Source organism: Varroa jacobsoni, unplaced genomic scaffold (genome assembly GCF_002532875.2).
Source record: "Varroa jacobsoni isolate VJ856 unplaced genomic scaffold, vjacob_1.0 scaffold_1070, whole genome shotgun sequence".
NCBI classification, from domain to species: Eukaryota; Metazoa; Arthropoda; class Arachnida; order Mesostigmata; family Varroidae; genus Varroa; species Varroa jacobsoni.
The window spans coordinates 353,766-380,266 of NW_019213972.1; the positions used below are offsets into that span (position 1 = coordinate 353,766).

Below are 26,501 nucleotides of genomic sequence, written 5' to 3' on the forward strand. Positions count from 1 at the left end.
TGTGTGCCAATATACTTGATGTTATAAAGGGTGTAAGGTAACTCCAAGTTAACTCAATGCATCGCTTCTAGCCGTGTTCACTTCGGCTTTTCCGATACTCTGACCCATACAGTTATGTAAGCTATGTAACGCAGAAAGCTAAACAACTCTATTGAGATAGAATTTGTGTGTAGAAAAATATTTATTGCCAGACACAAAATTTCGGCAATGGGCTGCTTGGCGCCCAACGAAAAAAACGCCCATCGGGTAGCGGAGAAGCAAACGGCGCAACTGGAACCTGGGCCGTACCCAACGGTAGTACTGGTTGTTATAGTAACTGTAGCAACGTTTGGCAAAACGCTTGCTATTCAGACCCGACTGAACGCCGTAACAGGCGGCTCAGAAAGAAGCTGTGTGCCTGCTGCCCAAAGGATCCGGAGGTACGTTGCGTGCTTGCCTATCCCATCTTCTGGAAAAGGGAGGGCACACATTGAGAGGGAGGGTTTCCAGTCATAGCCGCTGCTGTAGCGGTAGTCGTAGTCGTAGCATTGGTGCGTCATAGCAATTGGTTAGCACGGTCTGTATGGTACATAGGACGCGCTTTTGGTAGGCAGCTACAGCAGGCGAGGTTGATCCTATGTCCCCTCTCTTTTCTGAAAGGGCGGCGGTTTTTATTATAACTACTACGAATGGACAGAACACGCAGGCCGGCTAGCGTGCGCGATACACTGTAGTCGCGCCGCCATTGGCGAAGAGACTTTAAAGTTACTGCAGATCGCCGGAGTTGCTGTTGTGACTGGTACGAAAGTTACCTATCGTGCGGTGACGACCCGCCGAAAGAAACACGATACAGTTTATCTTTATGTCATGGCAAGTTTAACTTAAGAAATGGCTAACAAACAAGGTGCTATGTGTTATTACTGGAATACTGAGCAAATACTCTATAGAGCGAAACGACCCTCTAAACCTGATGCGATAAAGTTATGTTCTATCTAATTCGACATGTGGATTTAATGAGAGCACTTTTTAGCAAATGATTTGGTATATTATAAAAGGTACACTGACTCTTATATAGTTGATATTGTTCCTGTCGTCCATAAAGTGGTTCGTGTATTAGGATAGTGACCTTTGTGTGTGTATAGCAAAAAATGAAATTGCTTAGTGAAGTTAGAGTGGAGTTAATGATACAATAAGGAAAACTAATCCTGGTGCCATAAACGTCATTTTGTTCTACCCATCTTGTTTGAAGCATGTCAGCGGTACATAGCGTCAATTAGGTTTTTAAGCATACCCAGTCGCTGTAACTAGCTCCACAACAAGGAACCTTTGATGGCATCGCACGAGGTAAGTGTAACGATACTCGCGTATTATTTTTCTAAAAAAAAAAGGGAAACACTCATTATATAGTAGTTACTTTCGAGCCAAAGTGCGGCACTCGGATTGTAGTAAGAGGTGATTCCCATATAGAGGGAACGAAATATGATATACTTAATCAACCATGCACTGTGCCATTCTATACGAGGCCCATTCAAAAATAGCTAATGATGAGCTGAGAGACCGAAAGAGGCCCCAGAAGGACACAGAGAGCTCGTTGCCAGTATTGTTTTTTCTTTTTTTTTTTTCTACTTTTGTAGATTTTTGAACCATCTTTACGCCTTATTAACCGCGGCGTAACACGCTCAGCCAAGAAAATATTTTCAGCTTTAAGCAATGTCTATCAACTAACTATATTTGCAGCATTTTCATCGCAAGGACTGTTACCAGTATAGGATGACTGGCGCCAGGGCTCGAAGTGCGTTAAATGTATCAGGCCCAAGTACCTTCATTATCTATTTGCTATTTTTTACAGCATTATTAAGTTGTAAAGATGATTTTATCATGTATTAGCCGTCACTTCTAACAACTTTATCGCATCTTTCAATGAATTTACGTGTCCCATTCCGCCAGAAATGTTTAGGCATGACGTTGGAGAAATCGTACAGCCGATTCTTAGGACTCGCTTTACTGTCAAATGTACGATTACTAATTTGATTTGTCAGTGGACACAAAAAGGTTGTAGCCCGTCGGCGAGAACAAAGTCCCTATTCAAACTCCTACAGATCGGTTTTAACAACTTTTCTAGTGTTAGATTTGGCATTGTCAAGAGTCAAAATTACTTTATTATCTATTGGGTCTTTTATGATGGCCAGCCTTATTTACTTGACGCAAAGAGGCTATATACAGATCTTTGTTAACCTTCTTGTTCTTTTCAAGCAACGCTCAACGTTAATGATCCTTCCAACTTCGCCATCGCAAATAATGCTTTCTTCGGATGGAGTTCTGGGCTCGGGCATATCTCCCGGAGCTATTCCTTCCCTTCTTTGCTACGTATAAACATAGTGACATGACTTCCCGTTACCTGTAACAATTGTCTGCGGGAACCTATCATTGCGATTCGGCGTTGTTCAGTGCTTGGCAATGAGTAGTTGTATTTCCTAGTGCTCTTCAGTTAGGTTTTGCAAGTGCTTGAGTAAAACCCATAGAATGAAAATGCTTGCCCACGGCCCACGACACGTTTAACATTAGGCAGTTGCGGCGCTTTCTCAAAAGGGGGAATAGGCGTGCATATAGTTACTGTAAAGGGACACACTCTAAAGCTTCTATAACGAAATGCTCTAAGGGTTCTTCCAGATTGTTAAAGATAGCTTCATGCCACTCATAGGATGTGAGTTCCGATAAAGATGCCTTACGAACACTTTGACGTCAGGGGGGCCTTTAGTTCTGTTAGATTTCTTCCTACACAGGTACGTAGATCCTAATATCAGCCGCGTAAATACTTTAGATAACAAATACAGCTAATTTATATAGACGAAATCAGTGTATCTGATTGGATTCACGATCTTATTCGTATACGCATATTGTGACACGCCTTTTTCCAGGCAAGCTTAGTAACGAGGCTGTCAAGGGTGGGCGAAACAGCGAAAGAGGGTAGCTAAAAACAACTCGCCATTTTATATTCAAACACGGCAGCTGCCACCGAGTAGTTCGACGACACTCGTTGTCCCTTCGCTCTATCTTACGCGGCTGTAGTATTTAAAAAAAAATCAAAATCTCCGCAGTGCTAACAACACACAAATGGCTAAAGAAATCTGGATACACTTTCCACTTTGTGCTTTGTTGGATATTAAATACTACGTACAAGTAGGCCCAGAAAAATCGACCCGAAGCACTGGAGGTTCCCGCTGCGACTTTTATTATGCCTAGTACAATGACAAGTGGATCACATGTACGCCACATAAAACGGAGGCCATAGAAGTCTCTAAATATTCGATCTGTCACTTGCTGCCGCCGCAGATCGGTCTTCTGTAACCCATTCGGAAAATCTTGTCCAGATGCTTATGCTCCGTTACTGTCAAAAGAAGAAGACAGATCTGTTGCGAGAGACAAACAATGTGCTTGATCCATATTGCATATGGAAGGCCTTCCTGCTATTTTTCATCAAATAGGTACAGTACGTTATTGCTTTCAGCACTACTGCGTACGATAGTCGAGTGTTAGCATGGTTACGACTGCTCTACAACCACCCCTCGCTTTCTATGGTCGAACGTGGCGAGGGTGAATGTCTGGTTCTCAGGGCTTTGATAAAAACGTAGCACGTAAGAAAAGGTGACACAACGAATCAGAGTTGCGGCCTTACGCTGCCTATTTTGGAGTCAGGTTCTAGCGACCTGTGGGAGTGTTTGCCATTAGTTGTCGAAAAAAAGGGAGTGAAAGGACCACTACCTGATATGACATGTCTGAGCTATTGCTTGGCGGAAACGAAAGCAGCTAGATTCCGCTCATTTTCTTCCTTAATATAATTCTTATTACAAAGGATGCTGAAAAGATTCCGATTCATTGAAGTTCCGATTGACATCAGTCAGAAGCAAACCCGGCTTCATTAATAAACTACACCATGTCTTTGCTATAGTAGCGCAATGCGGTGGCACATGCTTACCTACTAACTGGACTGAGAAGACAAAGGTGGTCCTTGTAAAAACGCCTTAATGCTCCAGCAAATGTATGCGTAGTAGGACATGCAATGAAGGTAGTCATTAATCATTATAGTACATAACCTGCTAGATAACTCGAGGTAGCTCGCATTGGGTCTTCAGCCTGATGAGTTCCTGATGGGATGCTAAAAAGCAGTACCAAGGCCTGTCGTACAAGGAACAGACGAGAGCCAGCTGTTTATATACCAAAGGTTTTCGTGCAAGGTGATTTACCTTAATTTTTTGTCGATTTTGAGTAATATATTTCATCGTTGTTCTTGTTGTTTTCCGACTACCTAATAAAATATCTTGGGGAGATTCATAACTTGAACACTCCAAAAGTTGGCTAAAAACAAAAACATGGGCATAATGGAGCCTTTCTAAAAGTCGCGCGATAGAACTGACTCTTTGAGCTGCCTTTTCTATAACTTATCATTTTTTTAATCGTAATAAGTTCAATAGGAAATTTAATAATAGCTCAACGTGATATCGAAATTACCTTTCGAAACTTCGTAGACTATTGTACCTCAAACTTCTACAGTAGCCAAATGGATAAATTACTATCTACTAGATGCGGAAAGCCACAGATAACAACGATGCATACTTCGTAAACTATTGTAAAAAACATTCGGAAAATTGAAATTCACTATTTTATGCTGGATACTGAACAATCTCATATATATACACACCGTACACGATGATGACGACGTTTGTTATCATGGACGGCCGTTCAATAACGACGATGAAGTACCCAATGTAAGGGCTACCTTTGCGTAGCAACTCATCTTGGTAACGGTAACGAGCTGTCGTTGTGGGTTTACAAATTTCTTGTTTTATTCTGGGGGTTTGTCTTCAAAAATCAGGAAGTATTGATAAAAAATTTACAAAACAACATCAGACGCAAGCTTGATTGACGCAAGCAGTTCCGCTAAGATACGTGGTTCTGTTGCTTTTAGATGCCTTTTTAACTTAGCTCTCTGATATAGAGACAAACTTAGAAAAGTAGCATTGTGGGCTGCTAACAGGTGGGCATCGTAGTTGTATCGTTGTTCAGTTTCGACGGGTGTAAGGTCTCCGAAGGAAAACTTCCTGCTCTCTTTATATATACAATCGTAACTCACGCTGCTATTTTCCATACATCTGCTTTGATATACTTTCGTGGCTATCGAACGATGTTCGATCCAACGAAGCTTAGGTGGTGAAATACAGAAAATTCGTAAAATATTTTTCTATTTAGTTTGAAGAAGAGTATAATAAGGCGAAAAATTATCGAGCAAAACCGATCGCGCTTCAACTATCGTAAATAGAAACTAAAAAGTCGGTTATGATTATGTAATATTGCCCATGTAACATATTGGGACCTCTCACGGCCTGGTGACAATTCAACAAAGCAGCTTTATCTTATATCTTTCATATAGTAAGCATAGATAAGGCATCTCTTTATCAACGCCTAAACCTTATCCTATAATACCTACATCGTATCGCGGTGTACTGGTGTGTCGCTAATCCCGTCGCCCTCGTACAATGTTTGCCCTTTCTTTTTAATTTGTTGATTTACAAAAACAAGACGACCGAGGACAACGTAGCCCCCACCATTCGGTTTGCCCTAATTTGCGTTTGCCCCAACTGTGATGCGCTCTGTGCTGCAACGGTACATAAACATGTACCGAATGTGTGCCAGCTGTTTCATGAGGCAACTATAAAAGATATTGTTTCTTGACCGACAATAATTGCTTTAGCTAGAGTTAACCACAGACATGAAAACAGCGTACGATACCTGACGGCCGGAAAACACGCAAAAGACCCGCAGTCAGCCAACCAATAATCAAGTCTTAGAGGTTGTTCTTCTATATACCAATGCTATAAAATATAATACTTGAACATCGCTTGGTAGGTAACACTAATACCATAGACACTTGTTAAACGTTGTACCACTGAATTACCACGAGGTGCCTGTGCGTAATCACCAAAACTTCTGATACGTTGCACTAACAGAAAAATACACTGAAAAATTAAAAATTCTTGGATACATGGCAATTTGCAAAAAGAACAGAAAGCATAAAATGCCTAATGTATCTGATATAGTACTTTCTCCCTTTACAAGGTTACATAAATTTGAATCTAGTCTGTCTACCGAAAAAGAAAGAGAGCTCATTTGTAATGGCCTCAATGTCAAGAGCAGAAGCCACTCGTTTGAACAATGTTATTAAGTAAATATGATTTGTACGACGATTAAACTTTACAGTTGTGGGGCCGTGTTCACTAATTTGTGGACAAGCACAAAGAAGCACAGAAGAAAAGCGCGTTTCAGACAAACTGAAAGAAGAAAAAAAAAACGTCTTAAGATCTTTAATTTCTAATAATTCTAAAAAGTGATTGCTAAAATTACCTTGACGAGAATCTAAGAATAATCTAATTTTTACATTTTTTGTTTTTAATTTCTACTACAAGCTGTTAACGCTCATCATTAAACTTGATAACTTTTTCATTGAGATAAGGGGCTACGACGATAGTAAACCAAGACACCTGGGTACGACAGATCTCAGAGTTATCATATAAACACCACGTTGCTACCGGCTAAATTACAATGTCGTCAGTCTTTAATATGATCCTTGTATCTAATTTGGTTGGATATCATTGATGTGACCATTTTATAACGATATACCTGGCCATTTTCAACCTGCAGTTACTATACTGTTATCATAACTACTGGTTAGCTGGTGGTAGCTGACTAGCAAGACGCTCGTTATTCGACTGAATGTTTTGACGAGGTTAGAGTTAGTAGGTACGGACGGACGAACAAAAAAAGGTCAGAGTGCAGTATGTATGTAGAGGTTTAATGATACAACTCAAATTTGGTCTGCGCAGGAACTGCGAGTCGTCGGCGATAAAGTTGTCCATGTCTATAATATAATCGAGTTGAAATAGCCAAAAATAACACAGAAGATTTATTTCTCTAGCCGCCCCCATGGCCGACAAAGTGATGTTAGGAGCGTCTCCAGAAAATTAGATATGCGCGACTAGAGGTAATTTGTTTTCTATGGCGATTTGAGAAAGGAGGGGCTCTTAGAGCAGGCCCTCTTAGAGCCCATTAGATCAGGCTAACTTTTTATTTCGTAGACCTTAATCTGGACCTTTGCCAATGTCACACTTAAAAAGAAACGCATTAATACATCGGCTAATCGGTACTAATTGGAAAAATGAGTAAATTTTGGTAGATGACTAGCCATCTCACACGAAATAAACATACTCGTAGCAACTATGCTTGCATTGATTAATAACGAGGCTAGCAGTGCTCGGCAGATAGGTATCCAGGTGCTCACAACGGATCCTTGGCAGCGAATTTGCAATTGTGTAGAATTGTTTCCGAAGTCCTTAAAAAATATTGGATGCAGAAATTCTATTTTTTTATGTATCTCCTTTCCATGAAATAAACTCGTATGAAACAAGCAGACAGCATATGCAATTTTGCCTTGCGCTTTATCTATATAAACATAAAAATAACGTTCCTTATTCACACACGTTATGCAGTGTTACAGGGCCACTGTAGAATTTGAAGCAGCGATCCCTGATCTCTTTCAATCAAGAAATACATGTAGAACTGAATTCGGCTCTGTAATGCCGATTTGTCCAATTTGTATTTATAACGGATAACTAAGATAAACGACATACGAACACAGTAGACTTATCCGGCCATTGTGCCATGTCTCTAGTTATCTTCTTATCGCAGGATCGACACAGCGAAGATGTAAGAATTCAAGGCCACCTGTTCGTAAACAGGGTCTGACAAAGTCGAAAGGCGTTCGCCGACGCTTTTCTGGCAGTCTCGCTTACGCTTCCTCCTGTATTTTTATTCCAGCCTTATCCCGATAACTTCACAACAACTGGAGTTGGCTTTAGAGACCCCGCTTTATGCTTCCACTCCGTTTTGCTTAGCAACATTAAAGGAGGGTTTGCCAGAAAGTAGGGCAAGCAGCTCATTGTTGATATCAATTAAATAGGAAAACGTAAACAGGTGCTCACAAGGCATAGCAATTATCCAGGTGTATGTCTCTCTTTTCAATTTTGGCATTTGAGTTCTTGAAGTCTGTTTACATTGAAGCCTCGACGGGACGCACCTCAAAGGAACATTCTTCAAATACAGTTGTTACTGATCCTGATTCTAAATGACCGCAATTCCTGCATTATACTTTCACCTCGATTACGGTAGCCTCCATTCTTTTTCTATGCCAGTACAAGTGGCACAACATATCGAAGGGTAATATGGTGGGGTGCGTGTTTGTATGCTAAATTTGAAGGACAGCTAGTGATCTGGGTTCGAAACTAGGCGTGACACACTTCGTTTCCTGCTGAGGGCCAGCCGTCTGAAAGAATGCTGGACGATGCTACCGGACGTAAACCTCGAACCACGCAACGTATTGACAGCTTGCACGATCCTAGAAAGATTGTAAACTGACTATGTGTTAGAGCCTGTACTTCAGAGAAAAGTGTAGTGTTGTCTTAACGACAGGTTTTTCGACATTCAGAAAAAAATGGCGTCCCTGAAAGACGGGGGACCGTAAGGTAAGCCCATAGGGAAGAGCTGTTTCGAAAATGCCTGTTGCTTTATGTATATACATATATAGTTGAAAAGATTTTGGTTTCTTCGGCAGTACTGTCCCAACCTCGTTATAACAGGTTCGACAACTACTGTAGAACCATAAAACGCCAGTACCAGGCCGCTAGAAAATTCGTTTTTTGGATCGGTGCCCTGGGCGTATGCCATATGTTCTTAGAAAGGCTCTCGGCTTAACTGTAATTGATGCATAAAAAGCCAAAAATACACAAAAAAAAAACAAATGCTAGAAAAGATACGGCGCGCGAAGACAGTATGCCCGGTCGAATCTCTTTCATCTAAGACCACTGCCCCTTTAGTAGCATACCGTTCTCTGCAATCTGCAAATGTATGCTTTACGTAGCCGGGCGGCATGGTCAAACATTTTTTTAAAGGCATTTGGGGGCATCGTAATCTATTGATTGAACGACGAATTAATGACCTACCTAAGGGCAACATGTACACGAAGTGACGAAAATATCAGTCAAGAGATGCTTTGCTAATCATCACAACTATAGAGGATTCACGTGAGCGCTCACCAAAAGTCACGTTGGCAATTTTTTTTACTCGAGAGCTGAATTCGTCATGCGTACTGCCGGGAAGTTTCATAGTGAATCGGCCACTCAGGTTGCACTCTATAATGTCAGCCTACCTTAGGCACGCCCTGTGTCTGCAGGCTCTAAACCGGTTCGTCTGCTCGTTCGCTGCCAGTTGTTAAGGAACTGAGACTACAGTGGGTTATAAAAAAAACCGATACCTCTAAGCAATTCATCCGCGAAGACGCATTAAAAATAGGTGGCATTAGTTCAGATTTCTACGGTATATTATATGCAATACGGTTATATATGCGATAGCCCGTTTGATACGAAGGGAAAAGAAGAACCACTCAACAGATCGTGACGCAGCGCGCAAGACACAGATTCTATCATCTTTATTGTCAGACAACAGATTACCACGATCCAAGAGAAGGCTACTGTTTCTAACGATGCCACGGACTGGCGGTTAATATTCCAGGTACTGTCTTGCTATTCCTTCGCGTAATGCGTTAGCATCCTTGTGAATGGTTCGACACATCGATATTTTAATGACTTCGTTTTGAACGTCTTTATAGAATGGCTTTTATAGAATATTCTGTATACAATGTCGCACCCGCAGAATTATTTAATTAGCACTATATAAGTTGTTTGCGATGTATATTGTCCTCCATTCGAATCGCTTACCAAACAATATTGTCTTCTCCACATATTGGCTAAGCCCAAAACTGCCAGCAGGTACGTAATTATCTTAAGGCTAACTTAAGAGGTTTGGCATCTTCAAAGTTTAGTAGCTTAGCTTAAGTAATAGCTGTGCTTCTTTCGATAGGTGGGCCTTTTTGCTGATATTTATTTAGCTGTTTTTGTAACATTGGACTTGAAGCTGCAACCTTAGGTCCCAGGGCTCGTACGCGTATCCTTAGTCCTTTGATAATATATTTTATCGTATCTATTTTAGTGGTAGTTTCTTATTTTCGCTTCTTCAAAGCATCTTACATAGCGCCATGTCACGACTCATCTGCTGTTGACTTAATTCTTTGAGCCTTTTATGTTATCGGCGATTCACTTGAGCTTCTAAAAGTACCAATTACAATAGCTAGTACCATTCACCGAATCGTTCTGCTAGTCACAACCCAAACTGGTTTATTCCTATCAAGTATGTTGAGGTCTTTCATACCTCTTTCTGTAACTGCTGAAACTTCTAACTTCTCAAAGTATTCATACTTGCAAGTAGTAAAGTGATTATTGATATAAGTAAAACCTCTATCCGCAATAAACCCTAGACTTTGGAGTTTCATTTCTTCAATATTTCTGGAACTAGAATCCCTAGTGTACCCTTAAACTATATCTGATAGTGCGTTAATGACTTGTTTCTCTACGTTTTCGTCGTTAATATTATTCTGTAGCTCATATGTTCCTGCGTTTTTTGTAATCACCGGCGCCAATTTATCCTTAATTATTAAATTCGGATCTTGAGCCATGCCAGTAGCGCTTCTCTAAGAGAATAAGTTAAACTCGAAATCGGGTGCCTAATCGAGAAAGTGGCTGAATGCTGTTGACGTTACTAGGATAGATGAGCAACTATTTAAAATCGCAGATGCGTCTATGAAGGTAGAAATTCCAGAAGTTAGTAGATCTTGTGGAGAACTTATACGCCGTGGGGATAGGTGGAGCGGCTTGATCATTGTGTCGTGGATTTTTCGTCGAAAAAAACGTCACTCATATGCGATTGTGCGCTTGTCAACGCCGCTCATTGGTAGTTGAGCGAATTACTAGCTTTGTACCTATACGAGCTCAGAGAGATATGTTTAGTCGACAGAAGCATACGTCAAAAATTTCGCACAACTCGGAAGCCTAAAGCAGGAGAAAAAATTGTTTTAGCAGTAAGGCTATAGATGGTCGCAGAGGAACATCACACATCGACAATTTGTGCCGCTTCATGGCTTACCGATGACCGTTTTTCACAAAACAGTTAAAACATTGCCGTCATGCCTACCTAACGACAACCAATAACATCGCAACAGGAAGAAGCCGAGTGTAACAGCGTACAACTTTAGGTCGTGCAGTTATACGGGTAGCCGATATTCGATGTAGCTATAATAACAGGCAAAATACAGAGAACATATCCTATCTTGGCAAATCCATATTTTCTGCCAAATGCGCCCCTTCAAATTACAATATTTAACCAAAGCCTGCACAGCTTCTTTCATTCGCTATCAGCTTAAGTGTTCAGCACGTTGACGCTAATGAAATTGATCATAGAAGTGTCGCCCCGCGTTCAATGACGGGCCGGCGGAACGGGCAAAACAAGACTACGATAAAGCCTTCGTTATACGCGTTGATGGATGCACAGAGCCGATCTAATTGCGACCATTTAATTATACATACGCAGGCTTGTATAATGAAGGGATGTTTTTAAACCAGGTTCATGGTAAATTGTCCTAAAATTTGTAAGGCAGGCGATATGATAATCTGAAAATATGACTCTATATGCAACAGGGTGCTGCTATGTATAAAGTATGCCAAAGAATACGCTAAGCGTAGTAGATCTGCTGAGTTTACGCACCAAGAGATGATCAGGATTAGAATAAGAAGTGGACCGGGTGGCCAGTTAGTGACAGCGTGTATTACAAAAAAGTTCTACAAAAGGCTGCTAGCACAGATGGTGAATTTACCGGAGCTGCTATAAAGGTCTGAGACACGGAAGTCCACGAAATCTTGAAGAACAATCTCGATATGATGTTGTGATTTTATTAAGAAATTGTTTTATTAACGAATTGCCAATTTTCCTATTACGAAATTATTATTAAACATTATACTATTACGATAATAATGGTGACTATAGCGGGTGACGGACTCTAGCTGGCCGTAGAATTTTTTCCACCTCGAGATCAAACATTTTTCATTTCTTAATGCTGAATTTGATCGTCATCAGCTTCAATAAGAGGGAATCTTGTCGTGAAACTGTCACCGATAACACTTGCGCTAAGCGATTAGATAGATACTGTAAGCTATTGAAGCCTTAAAATAATGTCTCACTGGGTTGATTGCATCCACCTACTGAAGTAACTATTTGCAGCAAAAAAAAAAAATCGAATTCGTCACAAGTTAAAACTAACTGAAAAAATGGGTCATTGTTACAATATGGAAGCAAGTAACTTTTGCTTTTCGATACTCATTCAAATCGTGGAATATCCATTTGTCTGATTATTTTGGCTTAGGCAAATAGGTATGGTATTGTCAGGTGGGTGTACACCTAAGTGCTACCATCTCTGAACACTGAGATAGGTAGACTTCCATAACAGCGTTGATGTTTTATTACTCACTTTGTCGTACAGCTTTTCGTGGAACTCGTTTCCTCCCTGAAGTTGTTGCTAGGTCAGCGGCTTGCAGTACTTTTAGAAGGTGATTCTTCGCTAAATATGAAGTTTATGCGGCACTCGAATTGTCTATAGATCATTACAACTCGCCTGCCAAAAGCCCGAGTGGTGGTATTAGAGTGGTCAGTCCCGGATCTAAAAGGCTACACCTGGAAGACAAAAAAGGGTCGAGGAGTGTCGTACTGTAATAAGGTAACGCCATTTTGAAATATGGAATTAGCTTTTGCCACATTTCCTAATGACCGACCTAAATGGTCTGCGTCGTTGGTAATGATATTTCTTCTGGTTTACCACATAGGTGAGATTCGATAGAGCTGTAGAATCAAAAGTGATTACTGCATTCAACTAAGTGATCTCGGCAGAACCCTTTCGGTGAGAATGGGTTATGGACCATGAGATTGTGTAGTAGCGTACGGCCCTGTAGTGCTCTTTATATTTTTGTAAAGTTAGTAACACCGGAACGTGCACGACGTGATAAGAAGGTACTGCACGCAGATGCTAGAAAGAGTGAGCCTTTTTTTCTAAGAGGCCCCTGGCAACGACATTATTTTAAAGTACCTGATCAGTACGTTTTTATTAACAGTCGGCTAACATATAACTTAAGACATTGCGCATGTAGGAAATGTCTTTCCTAGATTTTTATACACCTCCACGTGTCCTGTATCCTATAGAGGGTCATCATATCCTATAAAGACAGAGCTTGTTTATACGGCCGTCACGGATCGTCGTATTTCAAAGTTGTCGAAACAAATATTCTCGAGACGTCGCAAAATATAGCAGCGAGACGCGGGGACGTACAGGCTAACATCATGTACACATAACAAAAGACAATGTCTGCAGGTCGGACGGGCATAAATTATAGGCTTATATTATTGAATGTCATAAATTACTAGTTTCTGTATATGTTCGGTTACTCGTTTTCTGTAATCAACTGCTTCTATGGATTAGTCTGTTTACTTACCTATTGTTAACAATAAAGTACGGGTTACAGCCGTATTAGCGCAAACACTACCATTACCATCATTTCCTATTATTTTATAATATTCATTCCTCGCTAACAAAATTCAAATAAATACACGTGTCCTCGTCAGTATGCCTAATATTGATATTAGATATTTATTTATTTTTTTTTTTTTTTTACTACAATCGATAGGAGAACATTTAACTAGAGACTCTTGCCAACAGAGAAATCTTACGTACAAATAATAATACGATAATAAATATTAAGGAACTTTGAAACTGGTCAAATATGTGTATAAATATCGATGTATTTAATATCTAAATATAAGTAAGTTGTGGCAGGAAAGATTTTTTAAATAATAGTTTTGAACATAGGTTCGCTGTATTAAAATGCAGAGTTACTTTTTATTGTTCAATATACGACTTGCGTTCCCTAATCGTAACGTTTACTTTTAAAGAATGATGAGTATTGCGAAAATTAAGGTAACCGTATTTATTATAACAACAAACAGTTTTCAATATAAAGCAAGCTGGAAGCAAACGGGGAAATTTTGCGATTTTTTTTTTCTATATTTCTTATGCGACGTCTGCTTCGAACGAAGCGAACTTAAATAGAAGTTCTTTTTAAATTAAAAGTCTTTTGATGACGGTATCGTTGAGTTAGCAGGAGCTGCAACCGAACTGCCTCATATGGCGATTCTTGCTTGTAGAATCGTCTCATAAAATTAACGTCTCCTCCGTGTCGAAGATCAATATAATTATTGCTAGATTTCCTGCTGATATAACAAACTTAATCATGTTATTGCGGTCCACCATTCAGCGATCCTAATATTTGATTAATTGAACCTATTTTCTTATGAGTGGCCATCTTCTGTATGACCTAGTCAAGTGAGGTGATTACCAGAATTTAACGGTTCGTCCGAACAAGACGGCTGATGTAGGAATGAATTTGGAACCCTAATACACTATTTTTAATTGCAAGAGTTCATTTATTATGTTGCGAATATTTAAGGCTCATTTCTAAGCAGCCATCCTTAAAAAAATCTTTCGAAGGACAAAATTATTTTCATATCTCCATATTCAAAAATAACAAAAAAAAAAAAACTCTTCTTTGAATAAATATTTCAAAAAATATCAAGTTTTGGGTCACTATATTAGAGGAATGTTGGAATCGTTTTCCAAAATTAGATTTTTCACATTATTTTGCTTCATTTTTTAATTGAATTCAACTAGTCAAGTATCCCTTTTTTATTGAATTTAGAAGAAGGAGGCATTACATAATTATTTAATTGAGATACACCACTTCGATACACGACAAGGTACTTGTTACAGAAAATAAATCACTGTCTTCAAGTAAAACCGACCCGAAAAGTATTTTTAATTTCTATTATCTGTGCAGTCCCTAATGAAAAATAGATTAGGTTCTATGAATACGATTCCTTTATACAATAAAGCGTTATTCGAGTACATATTCACCTAATTAAAAGTTATAACCAGCTGCGCGGAACAGTGTCCTTAAAACAGTTAAACAACCTACCTTAAGGCTACACAAACACTGCATCAGCCTGCTTTTATTTTCTTCGTAAATATATAAAAGAAAAAAAAAAAGAAGAGAAAAGGTTTCCAAACGTGGAATTTGCCGAATATCCGCCAACTTAGCTTAAGCGATGATGTTCTGTACGAATGGCTGTGTTTGGCTAGCGTAACATTGTTGACATTTCTATTCGATGAATGATAATGAGGATTGTGATAACACCTCATTTTCGAAATTAGACAACCTACGTAATAGATAGGATATTTAGTGTCCTGTGCATACGTCCTGTCAACCTTATATTCAAAACTCTTCATGCTTTCGAAGCAAAGGCTAAAACTTTACCTCACTATTTCTGTTCTGTTGTATGCTTTAAGACACTAATTTATATTTTAAGAGCTGGATTAGATCTATGGCCGACCTTGCTATTATGTCCCAAGTGACAAACAAATCGACATCTGCCTTGAAACACTGTATGTGATAGTTAACAGTTTTTCATCGAATTGATCCGCTATGCCCAACTTAAAGTACAGCTGGAATTCCTTTTCACGTTCGAGATCAGCCTGCGTTCAGCCTTCGCCCTGCGCTGGACTTTGACAGCAGAACTCAAAAAATGTGCCATACAATAACAGCCTTATCCACAAATGGGCGAATTCTTGAGGCTATCAATGGCAGGAGGATATATGCTTGCGCCATTTTTTTTTTTGTAGTCTAAACTCTCTAAAGTAATAGGAAGGTCAGATCGCTTATTGGTTTCCACAGCTACCGAGAAATTATACTTGCGATTTCATAATTTTTAGGGAGAGGGTTTTATACATCGCGACGCGCGTCCCAATAAATTTCCTGACATGTAACCGAAGGACTCCGGAATAGATGACAATGTGAATTTTTAGGTACATATTGTAGGTTCTGTGTGATCTGGGATATAATCTGTTCGTTTAAATTACGCAATAGCAAACGGATACGAGGTGTCTCCTTTTTCTTTTGGCAAGCAATTTGAATTGATGTCACAAGGGATTCTGCCAGCATCAGGTAAACAACTAAAACACATTAGATGGGTTAATCTATCTACGCCTATCTATGTAGTTGTATACGTAGCTATATTCACGCTAAACCCGTTAAGCGGACGCGATTTGTCTCTGACGCGTTTGCGCTTCTATTCCGATAACAAGTTGCGTCAGAAATGAGCGAGCCTGGCTGTTTTCCGCCAACTGATACAAATCCAACTTATTTTTTATTTGTCAGAATAAAGGCATCAAATCAAGCAATGACCTCTATTCAATGAATTGACAACATATTTCATATGATAGGAATCTTCGCCTCGCTTTTCTGCCTCCTGCAGGAAGTTGACTCCTAGATTCAACATACAATATACAGATCCGATCAAAAAATTCAAGCTATCCTCAAATCGTCTAGCGGTTTATATCTACGTGACGAATTCATCGGTTATCCATCATTGGTTTGGGAAAACGTTGTCACATATAAATATTTCTTGAAAATCGTTGTTAACTTATTTATTCTCGAGTGCGGTGACTATCTTATGATCGGATTCGGGGTCGCTCTTCATATACAATTTACTTCAAGACTCGCCGTTTGCTGGAGACGTTTCTACACACGTGGAAGGTTTAGCTTGTAGCCAAATTCTACTTGTTGTCAACTTGTACGCCACGAGGCGTTAATAGGATGTTTAACTATAAGTTAAAAAGAGCCTACAGGGACGTCGAGTTATTCATCCCCGCCGTATTGGCTGCTGCAGCTGGATTCGTCGTTGCCGAACTAGGACTGCGAAATCTGTTTTGCTATGCGACACAAGGAGAGGCCCATCAGCAAAGGAACGCTTTCGTTAGAAGCTTTCCTCATTATGGTCGCACTTGGCATCTGAGCGGCGGTAGGGGTGCTTGCTGTTCATGCGCTCGTAGAGACAACGCGCAATTTACCCACTATTAAAGCAGCGTCTAACTATTGGAAAACCATGACAGCAAAAACTGAGAAAGGTATCGGAGCTTACACAAAGAGGTGACGGAATCTGAAAAGTAACAAAGTAATCTGAAGAGTCTTCGAGAACAAAATGTTTTTTAATTTTTTTGGAAATTTAGGTATTCTTTGGTTAAGTTGGAAACATTTTTCTTCTTCTTTTGTACTTTTCATGCCATTATCAAGTCACTCATGCGCTAACCAACTGTAGCCTGTGGCCTATTATCGTTCCGACAGTTAATACGTATCGTACGCATGCTGCCGTAAATTTGAGCAATCATGACGTTGCGTTTGTGATATCGGGTCCGAACAATTTATTCACACAAGACAAAAAGCTGTAGTATGGCTGATACAAGTGTACGAAGGAGACTCCAATTTGCATGCAATTAGAGTGTGATTACGTAATGAAAATAACGAAAACTAGTTTTTCCTTTGATCACTTTGGGGTATATGTAGATAATTAGGATAATTTTAAGAACTTGTTGAATTTTCACTGCCTTCTGTGCATAAGGTATTACTATCGAAGCCTTTGTCGTCCGTACTACTCAGCGAGGATATTAGTCTAGAGTCGATTTGTGGATTGTGCTTACGTTCTGTGCAACCAACCATCTGAGGTAGTTTTTAGAAGTGCTCCGAAGGTACGTAACTAGACTTCAGTACAACATTTGCGAAAACAAACTACTGAGTTGTCGACAGAGTCATGGGTTCCGCCCGAATTTTCTCTGTTAATTTCCTGATACTTAACCTCTGTTAACTTGTTAGCCTTTTAGCAGAACGGATTGGCACGATGGTGTTTAAAATCTAAAATATTCGAAGCTAAGTCTAAGGGTAACAGGTAATGGCGACAATGATTAGATAACGAACGAACAATCAATTCTAGGGAAATATATCCGAAAGCCCTACTTTACCCCTGTGGTATTACCTCGAAAATGCGCACGTGCGAACTTAAGTCCGTACCGAGTATAACAAACGTGCTGTGTCATTACTGATGTGGCACGTTTGTGGTGAAGTTAATGGAAGCCCGTCATCAAGCGAGTGTAACTACTAACTTTATGTATTTAGGTGAGTAATTGGCCAGGTCTATGCGGCTAGGAGCACGGTAGTGACTTCATCTGGCATTCGCTTTTTGCATCCTCGCGGGCGTTTCGCGCACAAACCAGATATTTCGTCGTAAACTACTGGATTTACACTTATTTTTGAACTTTAAATTATAATATCACCTGCCTAGAATGCATATCACAACGGAATAAAAAAAAATACAATTTTTTTTTATGAAATATCTATCTTAGATATATTTATCTTACTTAACCTATTTTTTGCCGTTTCACAGCTTCGTTTAGATTTACTACCCCCAAGGAGCCGGGCCCTACCTAATAATGGTCAGTGTTTTCGCATCGTGTAACACCTTTAATCTGGTCACCTAACCAGTGGTTGCACTTTGAACGATCCTGGCGCCCTCGCACTTCTGTCCATTATCGTTATATATACTCGATGCCTTCCCTTTGTGGAGCCATTATGGTCTAAGTCTGGCGATTTCGTACTATATATGGCTCATTGACCACGCCTTTATACTTCGACACGAGTCCTTCGCGCAAGACCCCCTTCGATTCCTCGCCACGTCGATCACGTAGCTTACGGCCCGATGGCGTCATAGTACTAATGGCTGCCTTACTCTTACTTCCTGCGACAATCTGGCCCCCAGCAAGCTTGCCTCTGTGGCGAACTGGCTGGTGACTGATGTATTCCCGGCACCGCGTGGTCGCTTGGGCCTCGTCGCATTCACAGGTTCGTTCGGCCACGTGCTTCCTCGCTGGCGCGAACTTAGTTCTCTACAAGCCATTAAATATATCGATAAAATATAGTAACATTTTAAAATAGGCTTCTGCTACGTAAAAAGAGGGGGAGTACCTTTGGATATTTGTCTGGTCTTCAAGCGATAGTCTGCAAAGCGCCTACAAATTTAAGTGACATACAAAGCGTAAGAATAGTGGTCACGAGTCTTACCAAAATGTTCGTCAAAAGTGGAAAGCGTTAAATGATTCGCAGAGAGATGGCTGCCTGACGAGCTATTGGATCGCGTCCATAGGAGCGTGCCGAGAGTATCTTTAGTACAGTTTTAGCAGGTGACAGCAACGAACAGATCGGATTTCGTGACCATTTACCAACCAAAGAGCGTGCCAAGAACAGGCCAAAATTGTTTTCTACAAGGCGCAACGGACTCTGCGTTGGGTAGCCTCGCTGAAGATATAGCAGCTCGCCTGTTCTAGCTGGTCACTTCTGAAAACCTTGCTACCGAATACGTAGAAAACGATAGTCTCAAGCGAAACGGATCGATCAGGCGTGAAGGGTAATTTTAGCGACATGTGGTGGTCTAGTTTTAAACTAGATCATAGACAGATTACGTTTCGTGCTGGGAGCCAGTCTTCGATCGAACGCCTGACGGCGATATCGGACATAAATAGACATTTGACGGGTAAACTGAAGGACCATCGAGATGTGGAGAACACAGCTGTGGTACCTTTTCCTCAAAGGAGCACGAACTAAGCCAGGGACACGCAACAATAAAGATTGATACTCCGTATCTCAGTAAGTCAGACATTTCCACGGGAAGCCGAAATTTCGGAACCGCTACGAGTAAATGACACGCTCTTAAATTAACAAAGGGTACGTTTAAGCATACTGATTGATGTATTGATCAGTTTGTTTTTCCGTAGTCGCCTACGAAATTTCGGGAGGCGTAATCGTCAAGGTGAAAATTCGGGCGTTTCCTGCCAAGGGCAAGCCGTCTAAAACTATATTTAACGCTCTAAACAGCAGACGTACTACTTAAAACATTTCATTAAGGAATGCATGAAAGCACTGCACTTCTGGGTTCTCAGTGGCTCAGGCTCAACAATTTAAAAGCCAATGAGAATAAGAAATGCAAAAGGCGCCTGAAAGTCCCAAATATTCAAAGTTCCTGCATTTATTAGTTTCACTATCACAATAGAAACAAAGTAGCGCAATGTTACTGATTTTCAAGCAGGACGCGTAGTATAAAATGTGAATTATTTTTTCAGTCCTAAAACGTTCAGATGGATGACAAAATATACCTGCTTTGCTCACTGCTGCGTGACGAAACAAAGTTGGTTTCGATCGTGTATAGATCACTGATACGTTACAAAAATAATGATACCAAATGTAGATAAGTGAGATGAAATCTCTTGAAATTTTCAATCTATTCCGTAGTAAAAGCACATCAATTTTTGTTTCATGACAAGTGCGACAATTGGGGTATTTGTTTTTCGAGGCAAATATTTACCTCCAAAGTGCGAAATCAGATTATTCGTGTGGCCTATTACAGGGTTTGAACTGAAAAGCCTCTGAAAAAAATCTGAAACTGAAAAAGGAAAATCTATGGGAATGTTTTTTCGTACATAATACAATATCAACAATATTTCGGAATACTGATGCGATGAGTTAAAAGCGCCAACGGATTAAATCAACGGGTCCTTAAATGTGCCATAGGATTCTATCTACAGGGGTAGAATCAGAATATAGATATACAGTATGTCACTTCGCCAATATACTGGGTTTTTGAAGGCAGTGCACTTCATTTTGACTAAGCGCGTGAAGCTTCCATCCCTAATCAAAAAAGTGGAAATATGCGTTGTGCCTCTAGCAATAACTAGTTGAGTTAACCAGATCAGACGCTACATATCGTCATCTATCTGATTGCGTCCGAGAATCAAGCCGACACGCAGTGCTGGCATCTGGTATCGGGTAAGATGGTGGCGTGTTTTAACGTACAAGACTGGAGGACTATTAAAGAATCATCATCTCCTTTTGAAGCATTCTATTACAAGTTGTCCTATGAAGTCATATATATCAATTAAAAGTACGCTTATGACATAGGTGGGTCAAGTAAAAGACAATGAAAGGAAGTTGATAAGTTCAGAAGGAAACGCTTTTCCTTGGGAAGCGTATGCCTACTACTGGACAAATGATATATTGATATAAGATATCTGTCGATGGTAGACGGAGACCCATCTTCTGACCTACATGCAATGTATACGATTCAAAGGAAAAAAAATTGTTCCATTTAGTCAAATACAGATTCTTAGGAAAAAGCTTAGTAAATATGGATTACAAATCTTTATTATTAGACCGTGTCAGTAATTTAAATAATTGTCGCTAATGGCTGTATACTAAATGAGCCCCGTACGGTGGTACGTTTAGCAGTTAGATTCGACTGCACTTCTTCTGTTCCAGCAAAATCCAAAACATGCTTCATAAATGCTAGATGTCTTTCTCATTCGCTTCTACAACAAAATTGTTGATGAAATACATATAACGCCTCTACGGTTTTGTATTTTCCGTCGTATAACCTTATACAAGATAGGGCAAACTCCTTCGCCTCGAAATGCCTTTGGTCGAATACTGGGAGGCCAGATGACTGTTGCAAGTACGCCGATGGGCGATGATCTCCAGCGTTCTGAACGAGCTGTTGACAACGCCCCTTCCTCTTTGTTTAAAACGCAAAATAAAAATTATTCACTACATAATTGTAATGTCTGAATGAAAATGAAAAACGTTTATGAACCGATCATATTATGACACCTCTTTATGTTATTACTAAGTTTAGAACTGTTCCTTTAATATTTTATCTAGAAACCCAGTATTCTATATGATCTTCGTTGAATCTTACACACAATAAGTTGTCAATAATCCGAATTGTAGTATAAGCCGTACAATTACTGATTCACAGCACAAGATTTCTTGATAGGATACTGTACTCAGAAAATTAAAGTTTATTGTTTAAAAGTAAGTTTAACTACGTTTGCCTTTGAAGTTTTGTTTAAAATATACGTGAACTAACGACAACGACAACCGTGGCAAAGCACTGGTGCGCCAAATGCTACTGAATGAAATGCATATTTGACGATTACCAGCATCCTTGCCCCTTACTATGTTGGCTTCTCAGATAAGGAAATCCTATTTCGAAAACATTATTCTGATAATCAACGCCAAACCCACTACCATTTGTTAATCTTTCCATGAGGCTCTTGAAATCAGGTTCCGTACAAATGAGAAAGATTAGATACAGAGGAGTAATTTTTAGTCGCATGCGGAAATGATTTATGAAGTGGGGGACCCTATGAAGGCAGTGTCATTGTCGTAGTCGGGTGGTAAATGGCGTGACGGAATCGCGGCCATGAAGTCGTTGGCTTGATACTTCGCTGAAACCCGCTGATTACATCAAAACTACTATTTTATTTCTTAGGTTCATCCTACTGCGAAGTCGCTTTTGATCATCCGCGCTTCCAGCAGTGGAACAGTTGACATCCACCGCGCCCAGCCTTTATCTCGAGTTGCGAGAATTTTATCTCATAACTAATATGAGCGGGGGCAACAACGTGGAAGAATATTTCACCGTAAGGTAATAACGTATGTGTCTAATAATACGACTGTAGCGTTCATGTCATAGGGCGAGATATACAGAATCTAGTATGAAACATGCTATCATGGTCGATTATTTAAGGCTACGAAAGGAAGACGTTGTACCATTTCAGACTACAGGATCAAATACAGCGTCTCCTAATGTCATTTCAGCTTTCGTACGAGCTGGTGTTATACAGCCGTTGTTGTATGTAGCCACAAAGATAACTGACCAACTGACCTTTACGAACGGTGGCAATAGATTAGACTTGAGTATGTTTTTTATGACGTATGGGATACGACTTTACTAAATAATAGCACCGTTGTTTAATTGCGTGACCGGTAGACGACTATCGCCAGATGGTGGCTGTCACGGTAGCACATTATTTGCTTTGTAGAAAGAAGGACATGTGTAATAAAAGGCATATACTTTGTCGGAAAACATTGTCTGGCTAACCATGATCCAATGCAGATATAGTCTAGCCGATCGAGTTATACAATACAAATAACATTTGTTGTTCCAGTAGGAACTCGGTTATTACCGTCGGATCACTTATTCGACGTATATCGACTAATGCTGGTAGCCGAAAGTGACACAGCCAACTTGCCTATTTGCAAAATCCGTATACACCTTTATAATTGCGTATTTAGTAGTGTCTTTATCCTCTCTGCGGCTTAGAGTACTCCAAGCTTAGTTAGAGTAAACTGAAGATTGCTAGATCTTGACCATGTATGCATACTACTTATTTTTCAATACTCCTGTCCGCCCACCAGGCAAATTGAACGGTTGTCCGCTAGTTGTGTGATCTCTTCGAATCTAGTTCCAGTAACTGGATTTCTCGAAAACTGCTATCAATTCGAAGAGGCCAATTTCGATTGATTTTGATGTATTTTTAACTTGAACTTGTCGCAGTGTTTATTTGCAGTTGCATTGAGTTACGGCGTCGGCAACCTTCGCGTGCTATAGCATCCCTTCTAAATGATGGCATTTTGAACGAAGAAGTCTATGTGCGGAGCCAAAATAACGATTCCTGAAAAAGTTAATCCGTATTGGATCCCTGCGACGCGACTGTTGTCAACGATATTTTGATGCAATCTTCGCAACACTGAAGAGAATTGGTATGGCGCCTTACTGAAACGTACTTGAACTTTTCGTCTACATGCAGTCAATGCGATACGTCATTCTCTGCGTCATTAAATGCCGCCTACATTAGGCAAAAGTCCTCCTACAACATTAAAATCAATTGCTTAATTTTAGAGAAGATCGCTAAACTGAGATATTGCAGGTCGTGTTGAGGAATTATATAAAAAAAATAGCTAAATTCAGGGGGGTCGCACCGCTTGTGACTAAGTACGCAAGCGAAAATGTAAGTGATGCACCTAAGATTGGTCTCATTGGGAATGATAGATCTTTTGACGTGACTTTTTGTTTTGCTATTAAACGACTATTTACGCTTAAGTGAAGAATGAGTGATCTGCATAATAAAGCGTACTGCGCAAATTTTCTTAGCACAGCTCTCATTTGAGACAACTGTGGTGCTCGGCTCTTCCGACGTGTACCATTTGAAGGCCGAACTCCCAACTGAAATAGATAGCAAATTAGGTCGATCTGCTTGCTTATCGAGCAAAGACGGCCGCATGCGTAGTTAATAATAATAAAAAACCTAATCATATAAGCAGCTCATTATGCTTCATGGCGGCGTTAATTACTTCACGAGGGTGCGGAGCTTGGGGTGGAAAAGACCAGCGATGGTCATCTAAATGAATCCGCCCTCTTAGATCGGATCTAATCTCTATATTCGTATCGCTGTTTGTTCTATTCCACCCATTGAAGTCAATAAGCTGATTCCGTGCCACCGGCTAGATGAGTGTAACGCGAAGGTTGTCAAGTAGCTCGACACTGCGCCAGCTGCTTTAATTCTTAACCAGTTTCGGGCATCATACCTGTTAAATGTCGGTGTTCGTTCGGTGTGTTTGGCGTCACTTCCTTATGTATAGTCGCGCGCTGTGGACGTACCCACAGGAACTGTCTCGTACGTCTGATTACGAGTACGAAACAACTGATTGTTTCGGTCAGGTGCACGTACGGAATCAGACCTATGAGAATCAACAAATGGGACTCCGCCATAAGTATTGTGTTCACTCTCGGTTAGCCTTTTCCTGCCTCCTCAAATCGCCCTAAATATCTCTATAAGATCCACTTTATCTACAGAGACAGGGTGTTTGCCCCTTACGTATTAAACGGCTTTGGTATAGTGCCCATGATCTCGGGAACATGACTAGATGGTTCAATTCATGATCGGGAACTGCTCCAAATAATCACAACATGTATCTCTGACAGAAGTCAATAGGTAGGAAGATCTTGATACTCATAACAAAGGCTCAACGAGTCCTGCTTGTGTACTATCCAGGCATCTATGAAATCCATTGAAAGTGATCTGCAGCTAGGCGTGACGCCCGAGAAGTTCTTTTGTTGTTTTTGTATTTTATTTATTCTAACAATGGCATTCGCAGGGACTAAGCCGTTTCTGACTCGTTTTTCAGCGCAGCTTCCATAGCAATTTTAGAAACCTCAACTTACCTAATGTTGACTAAGATAGTAAAGCAATTATTGAAAGGCGTCTTGTTGCGGCAGCGTTTGTGCCCGCACGCTTACCAATTTTAAAACCTTTACGTTATTCCTTGTTCTGTTTATATCACTACGAGGATTTGAAATGTCAGCGGGTCAAAAAGTATATTGATAAATTGGTATAAGATGGCCTTCTCCCGAGTTCCAAGCTCGCTTCGGCTTTTGTCTAACAACTCTAAAAAACTTTTTGGGTACACAAATAAAGGAGCTAGTATAGTTAATAGAATAAATCTAATTAAGCAACATGAGCCTATTTTGACAGACAGGTAGCGAAATCTAAGATTGCCACAAAAAACTAAGAGGAGAAAATTATAATAGAGTATCTTAAAGAATGCAAAATAAAACTAATGTTATACTAAAAAACAAAAACACAAAAATAATGAAGTGAATCAAAAAACAGTAAGTTTAAAGTCTGTTATATGAAATAGCGACGAATACGAACTAATAGATCGTTCAAAGACTAGTACTCAAAAATGAAGGAAGTAAAAATGCTACTTTTACTCACTACGACAAAAATTACAATCAATCTTTAGCTAGAACAAATCAACGATACTTAATACGGTGAAAGTGAAGTTCTTAGTAACTCTTTACTGTACAGAACGAGTGATACGTCAGCAAGTTACAGAACATCATCAACTTCCTGCTAAAAAAAATTTAAAAAAACCGATACAACTCGGTACCAAAACAAAAAATAGCGAAGGCTGTTTTACACAAAATGTATGGAAGGGTTTTTTAAAGAATTTGTTAGCCATTATCTTTGTCACTATTTCTGCCATCATCACATTGTGTACTTGAATCCTCAAAAAAGATTTTTCTATGATGGCCGGTAAGGCCCCACGACTGGTACATAGAGCTGGTATTTAATTTTAATTGCTTATAATATGATTTATCTGAGACATTTGACAAAGCACAAGCTGGTGCAGGTCAGCACCATGTCTCAGCAATTGTCTATATTGTTTTAAAGAACACAAATAACGGAGTGTCGCCATCAGATTGAAGCGTGTACTAGTATTCTTAATTAACGACTGAACTGATAAGAGGATAGAGAAATATTGAAGCCCATAGGTTCTGTGTAGTTTTGTCACCTAACTCATACAAGTTGACTTCTATATTTGCAGAGGCTTTTTCATTTCTATAGCGTAAACGATGCGTGATTTAAGTGTCGGCGTCAATTGTTTATTGAATTATAATGGCAGTGCTATTATTTTTATTATGTCGTTCGGAAAACCTTCCATGCGTATATTTTTGTACAAAATATAGATGCCAACTTTTCTATCGACGTTAAGTTAAACAACAATATATTCGTCTACTGCAATGTTTTAATACTATTTTTTTATATGTATGTGTTGACGGGTGTACTATACGGGTAAATTTCTAGCTATAGATCTATCTATATTCCAGGTAAGTCCGCACGAGCATAGTTACGTAATAACAGAATGCGGTGCGAAAGCAGATACTACACCGGCGCGAAAGTTATGCTTCGTTCACACAGC

At 39.9% G+C, this 26,501-nt stretch overlaps 1 protein-coding gene across 10 annotated transcripts in view; it reads left to right on the forward strand.

Moving 5' to 3' along the window:
• The first annotated feature begins 674 nt into the window (after positions 1-674).
• Positions 675-26,501, forward strand: part of LOC111266310 (secretin receptor) — a 166,282-nt gene continuing 140,455 nt past the window's right edge. For all 10 annotated transcript variants that reach the window (XM_086970862.1, XM_022843687.2, XM_022843688.2 and 7 more), the window contains exon 1: positions 675-1,323. In XM_086970862.1, the coding sequence (XP_086826988.1) occupies positions 1,309-1,323 (15 nt within the window). In that variant the 5' untranslated portion in view covers positions 675-1,308. The remainder of the gene's footprint in view (positions 1,324-26,501) is intronic.